The sequence below is a fragment of the Schistocerca americana genome, chromosome 7 (assembly GCF_021461395.2).
Source record: "Schistocerca americana isolate TAMUIC-IGC-003095 chromosome 7, iqSchAmer2.1, whole genome shotgun sequence".
Classification (NCBI taxonomy): Eukaryota; Metazoa; Arthropoda; class Insecta; order Orthoptera; family Acrididae; genus Schistocerca; species Schistocerca americana.
Window position 1 is genome coordinate 406202933 of NC_060125.1, and position 12217 is coordinate 406215149.

The 12217-nt window shown below is 44.4% G+C and overlaps 1 protein-coding gene across 1 annotated transcript in view; it reads right to left on the reverse strand.

The window, feature by feature from the left end:
- Window positions 1–12217, reverse strand: part of LOC124621763 (Krueppel-like factor 16) — a 269430-nt gene that overhangs the window by 9242 nt on the left and 247971 nt on the right. Inside the window, exon 2 of the mRNA XM_047147177.1 lies at window positions 2157–2307. Coding sequence (XP_047003133.1) covers window positions 2157–2307 — 151 coding nt within the window. The remainder of the gene's footprint in view (window positions 1–2156; window positions 2308–12217) is intronic.

Sequence of the window (12217 nt, forward strand, 5' to 3'; positions counted from 1 at the left end):
ATTCTAGATCCCATTAATAAGGAGAACCTTCAGGGATATGTAATGAGTTAGGATATACATAGACATGAGGCAAAAATGATACAGAAACTTACTCTGTATACTGTATTAACAATAAACTATCACTATACAGCTTAATAGGATTTGAACTTATTCCATCTAAATTTAATGGAGTAAAAGAGTCAGCAGCTGCTACTTTGTAAAACTGAGAAGGCAGCATGCTTTTTTCAATGTACAGTGTTTAATATTTGCTTGATTACAATGGTATTTTTCAAATAAACTTTTTTTTTGCATCTATAAATACCATGTCAATATCAATAGTAGGTTGCCTAATTACTTGTCATTCAGCTTTATAACAAACATTGCCATTTGCTATATGGCTCACACAACTTTTCAGTCCCCAAATCTAGACTTCTATGAAATTCAGTTGAAGATAATATTAATGGGAGATAACTATTAGCTAATATAAGAATGAACATTCTTAATAAATAAAAGAGTATTGTAAATAATAAAGAAGAAAAGCAATTAGTTATTTATCACAAGGTCTGTGGTTCGGAGATATAATTTCATTTAAAAATGAAATGGATGAATGAGTCATGAATGCAGCACAAAACCTGTGTATGGGTTAAACAGACAGAAGGCAAAAATAATCCAGCTTAAACTGTGTAAATAATTTAACTTTTAACGTATGGCATTTTGTCTTAGATTGTTTAATCTGGTTTTTTTTTTTTTTTTTTTTTTTTTTTTTTTTTTTTTTTTTTTGGGGGGGGGGTTTAAAGTGCAAAAAGTGTGGGAACTGTGACAAAATTTCATCATTAAAAAAGATATTAACTATGAATTAATTACAAAGGGATCTGCTGGCTGGACACTGCATAAAACCGATTTTGAATATTAGGCTGAAAACAATATCCGAATGTCTGAAGTGAGAAACAAAAGAGTTTTAGAATTGAATATCTATAGCTGAAATTGTATAATGTAATGACATCAACAATGAAAACAGACTATGATTTTTTAAGGGAAAATAATTTGTAACAAAAATTGTGACTGGTAATGAAATGTTAGTACAAAATGGCTCTTTCGATTAATTCGGTTGAGGCATTGCACTCAAATACAACAAGGATACAGAGAAGAAACTAGTAAGTTCCACAGACTTATATATGTGCTTACGACCACCACCACAACCTTTCCCCCTTGCCACCAGCCCCTAAAAAGCAATATGCATTTGTAAAACAAAACACATAAGAGACCATTTGTATTTTCAATAAAATTCTTCTGGGTTTAGCAATACATCCTGAGGAAGGTGCCTTGCAACAGTCGCCGAAACGTCAGAATTTTACAGATGACAATGCGGCCTCAAACCCAGAAGAATTTTATTGACTGTGACAACGCCGTGGAAGCCTATGTTTACAATTTGTATTTTATAAGAATGTGATGCTCCTAAATTATAGTAGAGATATATTGGTAATCAAATATTACCAGTCAAAATGACCGAGTAAAATGTATGATGCTTTACGCATAGGAAGCAGCAGATGGTATATATTTCTAATGCTCTGTTTTGTACAGTGTTATCGATTTTTAAAGTAAGGCACAAGAAATTCTTAATATTGCTGTTCTGATTTGATAAGTATGTCACTGTTGGCAGTAAACTAAAGTTTTAATGACAGATTTTTCTGTAGTTTAAACTAATGTATGTCATGTTGAAAGATCAAGAGATTGGCTATGAGTTGACTTCTACAAATGTGTCATGACAGTAATCTCTTATTTTCACATATTATGTATTCCTTTGATAATAGTCGTTTCCCACTGGCCTGTTATTTTTTACGTTTTCAATATGCCTGAAGGCACTGTTAGAAAGTCTTACACTGAAGAACCTCCATATTATTGCCGAGCTTCAGAAACTAAGTTAATTAAAGTAGTCCCACTGTACGGCGTCGTAGTGGTTACATACTACTTGATTTGCAGCGAGTTTGTCACCTTGTTCTGTTTTCGCCAGTAGCTCAAATATGAACGAATGTCAATCCAATTACGCGAAAAGCGAATTTAGTGCTGATCAGACTCTTTGAACTTTAGATCTGTTTTCTGTAGCAAAGTGGAATGGTATTTTGATGGCGGAAATCATCTCTACGTCCAAAGGCTGGCCGAGCGCTTGGAAAACTAACCTGAGGTGATCGCTGCGCATGAACTTCTTATCACAGACGGGGCAGCAGAAGTTCTTCTCACCGGTGTGGGTGCGCGTGTGGCGTGCCAGCTCGTCCGAGCGGGCGAACCTCTTGCCGCAGCCAGACCACGTGCACGGGAATGGTCGCTCCCCTGTGAACAAACAAAGAACGGCGCTATTATAGAATGCTCTCACTTATGACCTAATGGCTACAACTCCAACAAGATTGCTAAGTTTTTTTCCCCGGAAGAAGCTGTTTTCTGCGTCCTGTCTTCTTTTTATTATTTTTTTTATAGTGTACTAAAATACGAAGGACACGCAGTACGCTGAGAATTATAATTATTACCTTTGGTAAACCTAACAACATTCATTACCAAACTGTTTTAAATGTCGACTGTTGCTTCCTTTGCGGCACTAACATTTCATTAGTCTCGCCGTCTGACGACAAATCAATTGGCGGGGGGGGGGGGGGGGGGGGGGGGGGGGGGTTGGGGGGTTGGGTTGGGTTGGGTTGTTTAGGGGAGGAGACCAGACAGCGAGGTCATCGGTCTCATCGGATTAGGGAAGGACGGGGAAGGAAGTCGGCCGTGCCCTTTCAAAGGAACCATCCCGGCATTTGCCTGGAGCGATTTAGGGAAATCACGGGAAACCTAAATCAGGATGGCCGGACGCGGGATTGAACCGTAGTCCTCCCGAATGCGAGTCCAGTTTGCTAGCCACTGCGCCACCTCGCTCGGTCGAGGGGAGGGGGGGGGGGGGGCAATTACAACTCTAAAAGGTAAATAAAGGAACAACAACCAACTGTTTTGAACTGTTTCTAGCATGTTAACGAATGCAAGCAAGATCTCTTCAGAGATAAGAGCTAAATTTTTAATTTCAGTTACTTTTACAAGATTTAAATACTCACATAGTGGACAGAAATTTTGTTTATTTTGTGTGATTGGGAGTCGGGTTTTTCAAAAATAAAATTTTAAACAATCCGCTTAAATCAAGATACCTGGCAACCTGAAACTACTAACATTATGAACAGAAGCAATATCAATGACAATATTCCGCGACTATTCCATGGATCTAAGAATAGACAGACAGATCCGGTGAATAGGGAGTATTTCCCAATTAATTCATATTCTATATCCCTCAGTTTCCTCATTGCCGAAGCGCTTGGGAGATGCAATTTCCAAATGAAAGGTATTTTCTCCTTACAGACTTCCTTTTCATTGAATTGATTCTTCGTCCTTTATTAAGGTTGTGAATACGGGGAAACCTTGTTAAATCCCGCACTAACTTTTCAGAATTTGAAACTAACACTGTTTCTATTCCCCTCTTGTCTGTAAAATTGGCCCATTGCTAAGATACTGGACTTTCAAATGGTTGGTTCCTTTGAAAGAACACACGGCCGGTTTCCTTCCCCAACCACGTTTATGCGCACAGCCTGTTATGATCTCATCGTCCACGCTAAGTGACGTTTAAAGTCGTAAAGGAAGGTGGATTTGGGTGTAAGTTTTGTAGTCAAAATCGTTATAGTTCACGGAATATTCTAGCCGGCACTTTATTTAAGTATGAAACTGAAAAGTGTTGGAAGACAAAGAGAAAGTAGCACCTTGACCACTCGGGATGTTACGGTCGCAGCTCGACGAGGCAGTAAGCGCTCGAAGCGAGTTAATCTCTATAAACATCTGGCTGCCGATGACAAATGTGACCGACTCATGCCATTACGAAAGCTGTGCGCGACTAAACACCGTATTGATCCAACATTCATGTACAAATATAACAATTCTGAAGAAGAAATCCGTTGCCGCGTGTGTTGGAAGCGAAGTACGAATACTTATTTGGCTGGCAAGTTAACAATAGACTTTACTAACACTTTAAAAGTATTTCCAGCAGATGTGTCTCGTTTTATAAACATAGTTATCTAGTTCGTTTGCGTGTGTTTTTCTCAATAGAAACGACAGATAGAAATCCGCACACCAAATAATGTATAATAAATTAGCACCGGTGTTATCGGCTACACAAGCACGAACCACGTCGCCCTGAACACCTATGAGTAAAGATGGCGAATAGCACGCTTCCAACACCGGTCACCACTACGTAGAAGATACGTCAGAGATAGGTTATTTATTGAATCGTATGGCTAGGGCCCCTCATGGGGCAGACCGTTCGCCGGGTGCCGGTCTTTCAATTTGACGCCACATCGGCGACCTGCAGTCGAGGAGGATGAGGACGAGAACAGCACAACACCCAGTCCCTGGGCGAAGAAAATTCCCCGACACAGCCGGGAATCTAACCCGGGCCCAGAGGGCTGACAATCCCTCACGCTGATCATTCAGCTACCGGGGGCGGACATCAGAGATAGGCAAAGCCAAGAAAATTTTGCGCTTTATTTTCCCAACAGTAGACACTTTGCTGTTTTTTTCATTAAAGACTCATTGACTCATACACCTGAAAATTGGGAATTTCTTAGTAAATAAGTAGGTAGTAATTGGCGACTTCAACGGGTCTTAGTACTCTCACTTCGGAATCATTCCGGCAGATATGGGTAAATGAATACTATCGAGAATGAATTGTACATATTTATGAAAGATGCTTAAATTCTATGCCAGCCGCATCAATTCAGTCTTTCAAATTTAGTTAGAATATCTATGAGAATTTTTCACTTTACAACACCGAGACCAATTACTCCGCCAGTGCCTTTCCAGTAGGGAAGCGGCGCCCCTGAAAAATGTGGCTAAATGGGGCTTCATTGATGGAAAGAGAAAGAGAGAGAGAGAGAGAGAGAGAGAGAGAGAAGTTTACGATGTGGTGCGACATCTGCGCGGCCGGCCGCTGGTGGTCGAGCGGTTCTAGGCGCTTCAGTCTGGAACTGCGCGACCGCTACGGTCGCAGGTTCGAATCCTGCCTCGGGCATGGATGTGTGTGATGTCCTTAGGTTAGTTAGGTTTAAGTAGTTCTAAGTTCTAGGGGACTGATGACCACAGATGTTAAGTCCAATAGTGCTTAGAGTCATCATCATCATCGTCATCATCTTAACAGCGTTTTTACTTGACCAGTGTACTTTTTGAGAAGTCTCGGCTTCATCCAGCTTTTAATGTAAGGAAGGGCCTTCACAGAGATGTCACTGCGTCAGGAATGCGTTCCTGCTAATTTTGCAGATTTGATTTGTACATGACATCAGAATGCAGTAACTTTATCATCCCCACACTTATACTGTTGTGTCAACAAATGGAAGTGAATTCCTTGTGATATATACAAAAGAAATCAGCAAAATTCAGAGATACGCGTTTCTGTCGGTGTTTTCTATAAAGCTCCTTACTCAACTGAGGCGCTGAACATGCAACTATCACTACGAAATGTACATGGGCGAAGCAAAAAGTATATACGACAGCAGGTAGATTTTAATTACAAGTTTTATTGGTAAACTATATATCCTTCGTTGTGCAGTTGGACAGTAAAGGTAAAACGACTGCAATTATCTTGGTCATTACAATATTTTATAGTAAAAATGCTGTATTAAGAAATCCCTGCTTTCTGAAACAAAAATGACTGCTCACAGTGATGGTGTGCTTAAGAAGCGATGTGTTTAAGCAGCGCTTGCCTCAAAGATCCACAACTTTTCTTCCACTTTTCTCTTCATTCTCAGTCAATTTCGAACTTAAAAGTTTCAGTTCCTAAAGCCGGGTTCACACATGCGTCTAACGTGACATCATAGCTTATGACTTGCTATAGTGGCATCGTGAATTACCGTTCACACATGACGCCACTAATTCTACGCAGTTGCACAGCTTTCAATACGGCGTCAATTGAAATTATATAGATGGTCTGAATGTTACATTGAAGGTTATGGCCTTAGAGCTGCGATAAGAATTAAATACAAGGAGGACGAAACTCAGATGCTGGATCCGAAAATAGATTCGCACTGGTATAAATCAAGGGAAACACTTTATAAAAGAATATACTGTCTGCAGCGGCAAACTAACATACAGCTGGCATGTAAATATCATAGCCGGCCGTTGTGGCCGAACACCGGCACGGTAGCTCAGCGTGTTCGGTCAGAAGGTTAGCTGCCCTCTGTCATAAAAAAACTGAGTTAATCGATGAACAACGAACTTTAACGGATGTCTTACGATGTCTGCCCCGAGCAGATGCAAAAAAAAGCGGTTCTAGGCGCTTCAGTATGGAAACGCGCGACCGCTACGGTCGCAGATTCGAATCCTGCTTCGGGCATAGATGTGTCTGATGTCATTAGGTTAGTTAGGTTTAAGTAGTTCTAGGGGACTGATGACCTCAGATGTTAAGTCCCATAGTGCTCAGAGCCATTTGAACCTGCATACACGCCACTCTTCCAAGATATTTGAACCTTATTGTATTCGTTGATATCGGCACTTCCAATAACTAATTTTTAGTTTAACAGCAGCAGCCACATCAAACTCTGAAGCTATTTCCTAAATATAATCCACAATTCATACAATGCTTGGTCTCACAAATTACAAAGTTTATACGACCCGCTTTTTTGGTTACATATATTAAGTTTATTTATTTATTCCTTCGTGGTATACGTCATTGGTTTGCACACACACACACACACACACACACACACACACACACACACACACACACACACACAGAGAGAGAGAGAGAGAGAGAGAGAGAGAGAGAGAGAGAGAGAGAGAGAGAGAGAGAGAGAGAAACATCAAACGATGGTTGCTAGAAGCTGCGAAAAGTGTAACTGCCGACCTTTGTTTCCACTTTTTTCAGAAATAAAATAAAAGCACACAGAAATCGAATGGAATACAACAGCAATTACTGCACGATAACTGCAACAGAATGGTCGAGTTTCGCAATACTGCCACCTGGAAGCAGTGGTAGTAGGGAAGTGGCGGAACAGAGTACAACTTGAGGGGTTCACACATGCAACTGCAGTACGTCATTGACAGTGGAAACACTTTTGTTGAGTGTGTGGGCCTGGCTGAAGGTATTCTTTGGAGCCTTCTTTAGGCGCACGCCGCGGCGGCCTATCGATTGTCGAATAGCTAGTCGACCCGGGAGTAAACAGCAGTGCCAGGCGGCGCAGGGACTCGGTGCCTCAGCTATCTCCAGCATCTCGCCAGTGGGGCATTCAGAAATATCTGTGTCCGCATCATCTCTTTCTTTCACTGTGTCTCACTTTTTCCAACGTTCCGTTGGCGTAACTAAGGGCATTTACTTAGCGGCATGGGGAGGCACGAACATTCATTGATGTGGAGTTCCCACTCTTACGAGAAGTCCTGTTGCCGTTTGAAGAGTTAGATCATCTCTTAAAGCAAATAATTACAGGCTGACATGCTGGTAGCCACATCCAAACAGCGTCTGAGAAGAAGTAGTAGTAGATCTTCAGTAGGACAGAGAGCGTGGAAATACACTCCTGGAAATTGAAATAAGAACACCGTGAATTCATCGTCCCAGGAAGGGGAAACTTTATTGACACATTCCTGGGGTCAGATACATCACATGATCACACTGACAGAACCACAGGCACATAGACACAGGCAACAGAGCATGCACAATGTCGGCACTAGTACAGTGTATATCCACCTTTCGCAGCAATGCAGGCTGCTATTCTCCCATGGAGACGATCGTAGAGATGCTGGATATAGTCCTGTGGAACGGCTTGCCATGCTATTTCCACCTGGCTCCTCAGTTGGACCAGCGTTCGTGCTGGACGTGCAGACCGCGTGAGACGACGCTTCATCCAGTCCCAAACATGCTCAATGGGGGACAGATCCGGAGATCTTGCTGGCCAGGGTAGTTGACTTACACCTTCTACAGCACGTTGGGTGGCACGGGATACATGCGGACGTGCATTGTCCTGTTGGAACAGCAAGTTCCCTTGCCGGTCTAGGAATGGTAGAACGATGGGTTCGATGACGGTTTGGATGTACCGTGCACTATTCAGTGTCCCCTCGACGATCACCAGCGGTGTACGGCCAGTGTAGGAGATCGCTCCCCACACCATGATGCCGGATGTTGGCCCTGTGTGCCTCGGTCGTATGCAGTCCTGATTGTGGCGCTCACCTGCACGGCGCCAAACACGCATACGACCATCATTGGCACCAAGGCAGAAGCGACTCTCATCGCTGAAGACGACACGTCTCCATTCGTCCCTCCATTCACGCCTGTCGCGACACCACTGGAGGCGGGCTGCATGATGTTGGGGCGTGAGCGGAAGACGGCCTAACGGCGTGCGGGACCGTAGCCCAGCTTCATGGAGACGGTTGCGAATGGTCCTCGCCGATACCCCAGGAGCAACAGTGTCCCTAATTTGCTGGGAAGTGGCGGTGCGGTCCCCTACGGCACTGCGTAGGATCCTACGGTCTTGGCGTGCATCCGTGCGTCGCTGCGGTCCGGTCCCAGGTCGACGGGCACGTGCACCTTCCGCCGACCACTGGCGACAACATCGATGTACTGTGGAGACCTCACGCCCCACGTGTTGAGCAATTCGGCGGTACGTCCACCCGGCCTCCCGCATGCCCACTATACGCCCTCGCTCAAAGTCCGTCAACTGCACATACGGTTCACGTCCACGCTGTCGCGGCATGCTACCAGTGTTAAAGACTGCGATGGAGCTCCGTATGCCACGGCAAACTGGCTGACACTGATGGCGGCGGTGCACAAATGCTGCGCAGCTAGCGCCATTCGACGGCCAACACCGCGGTTCCTGGTGTGTCCGCTGTGCCGTGCGTGTGATCATTGCTTGTACAGCCCTCTCGCAGTGTCCGGAGCAAGTATGGTGGGTCTGACACACCGGTGTCAATGTGTTCTTTTTTCCATTTCCAGGAGTGTACATCAATGTAATTACTTTCTTCCAGAAAGCTTTAGTATTACTAGAGTAATCCCAAAAGTAAGGTCTCCTATTTTTTATGAGTACATAGACCTGTTTATTTCTACAATTTTTTACATCAGTTTACAGCTTGAACATTTAGCTGTTTTTCGACATAATCACCATTTCTGTCGATGCATTTTTGTAGACGCTGTGGCAGTTTTTGTATGCCCACGCCATACCAGCTCGCCGCCATGCTGTTCAGAAAGTTATGAACCTCTTCTTTCACCTCGTCGTCGGAGCTGAATCGCTGGGACCACCATTAACGCTGACAGGTACTGTGAGACCCTGAAAAACTCAAACGGGCAATTCAGTGTCGGAGAAGAGGAATGTTGAACAAGGGCGTACACATTCTCCATGACAACGCTCGCCCACACATCGCTCCGCAAACCATTGCTCTCCTGCAACAGTTTCAGGGGAACATACCTATAGTCCTGACTTGGCGCCCAGTGGCAATCACCTGTTCCCTAGGTTAAAATAACGTTTGGCCGGAAAGCGATTCATCTCCGAAGACGAGGTGAAAGAAGGGTTCATAACTTTCTGAACAGCATGGCGGCGAGCTGGTACGACATGGGCATACAAAAACTGCCACAGCGTCTACAAAAATGCATCGACAGAAATGGTGATTATGTCGAAAAATAACTAAATGTTCAAGCTGTAAACTGATGTAAACCATTGTAGAAATAAACAGCTCTATGTACCTATAAAAAAATAGGAGACCTTACTTTTGCCCTCGTATATTTGGTGTCCTTGGCGTAATTTTGTTCCTCATTATGTTCCTTGCCAATTATTTCCATCTTATTTAATATTTTACTTCTTTACTCACAGCAGAAAATTTGTCAAGACAGGCAACTTATCTACAGAGAGGTTTAATTTTGATTGTAAACTGCATTTTGAAAATACACTGAGGTGACAAAATTCATGGGATACCTCCAAATATCGTCTCGGATCTCCTTTTCCCCGGCGTAGTGCAGAAAGTATGACGGGATATGGACTCAGAACGTAGTTGGAAATCCCCTGCAGAAATACTGACCCATGCTGCATCTATAGCCGTCCATTGCGAAAGTGTTGTCGGTACAGGGTTTTATGCACGAACTGGCCTCTCGGTTCTGTCCCATATTTGTTCGATGGGTGGCCAAATAATTTGCTCGAATCGCCCAGAATATTCTTCAAACCAATCGCGAACAACTGTGACCTGCTGACATGACATCTTTGTTTGGGAACCTGAAACAGTCCCCACCATTATGGAGCCACCACTGGTTTGCACAGTGCCTTGTTGACAAATGGGATACATGGGTGCCTTAGTTCTGCACCACACTCTTCCATCAGATCTTACCAACTGGACCAGGCCGTGGCTTTCCTGTCGTCTAGGGTCCAGCCGAAACCGTCACAAGCGCAGTAGATGCGCTGCAGGTAATGCGCTGTTCGCAAAGCCACTCGCGCCTATCACCTACTGCCATAAGCGCAAAATTCGCCGCACTGACCTAACGGATACTATCGTCGTACGTCCCATATTGGTTCCTACGGTTATTTCACGCAGTGCTGCTTGTGTGCTAGCACTGACAACTTGTGTAAATCCCGCTGCCCTCGGTCGTTGTGGTGAGAGGTAATCCCTGAGATCTGTTATTCCTGGCACTGACACTGTGGATATCTGAATATTTAACTCCTTAACGATTTCCGAAATTGACTGTCCCACGCGCCTAGCTTCAACTGCCATTTCTCATTCAAAGTCTTAATTCCCGTGGTGCGGCCATAATCACGTAGCTTCTCACATTAATCACCGGAGTACAAATGCCAATACACAGCCCTTTTATACCTTGCGTACGCCGAACTGCTGCCATCTGTATACGTGCATATCGCTTTCCCACGAGTTGCTTCCTCAGTATAAAAGAAAATTAGTGCGTGAGGAAGTGTTAGACTCAGACTCAGGATTGAAACCTTGATTGGTCCTAAGATTTTATCCGTCACTTCCCCTTCTTTCGCGTCTGTCAGTGAGTTTTAGATTAACACCGTGGTTCGAAGCCCACATTAAACTGTAGGTCCCCATGTAACTCGGTGAATGTGTCAGTAGAAAGGAGCGGAGGAAGGAAGGGCATATCACCCCCATTAGGATGTCGGTGGAATGAGAACACCCAACACCACAATCATGTCGCAAACGCCTGAACAGTTTTTATTCTTCCAACTGTAGAGCATGTCGGTCGTGTAATTGGCGATCGTATCTTAGATACTGGTCCTAAGTTCTTCCGGAAAACTTTTGTGACCGCGATTATCGAGCGATTATGAGGCCACTTGCTCCCGTGGGTCTTTAAAGGACCCCAACAGTTTCTTTGTGTGGCATGATATCGACCTCACTGAAAGCCATGTTAAATAGGATGCCATACAGTTATGCCATCTTTGCAAAGAAGAAACCTTAACAAGACACGGCAAGAAGTTGAGAGAAAGTAATGATGGAGCATTACGCATCACAGATTAAACAACATGGCGCTGCCGGCCGCGGTGGTCTCGCGGTTCTAGGCGCGCAGTCCGGAACCGCGCGACTGCTACGGTCGCAGATTCGAATCCTGCCTCGGGCATGGATGTGTGTGATGTCCTTAGGTTAGTTAGGTTTAAGTAGTTCTAAGTTCTAGGGGACTGATGACCTCAGACGTTAAGTCCCATAGTACTCAGAGCCATTTGAACCAACATGGCGCTAAAGTGACGCTACAGCTTTGCCACATCGGCTGTTAGCAGCCATTGCGGATACAACACGATTAACCATTAACCAAACTGCCGGGCAGTGCCCTACAATGGATGACGCTTGTACACCACACTACTCGAAAAATGTGTGTGAAATCTTATGGGACTTAACTGCTAAGGTTATCAGTCCCTAAGCTTACACACTACTTAACCTAAATTATCCTAAGGACGAACACACACAACCATGCCCGAGGGAGGACTCGAACCTCCGCCGGGACCAGCCGCGCAGTCCCTGAATGCAGCGCCCTAGACCGCTCGGCTAATACCGCGCGGCTGTGGCACATTGGTAACGGCGCCTAGTTACCGCGCGAGGTTAAGAGATTGGGAAGGAGGAACTAAGTTGCAAGGCGTGAAGTATCAACCAACACGCTACTCTTGATAGATGTGGGTCAGATGCAGAAGTGTAAATCAGCCGCCAACAACGTCGCGTGTGTGCCAGTGACGCGAATGATCAACTGACTGCCTGAGTATGT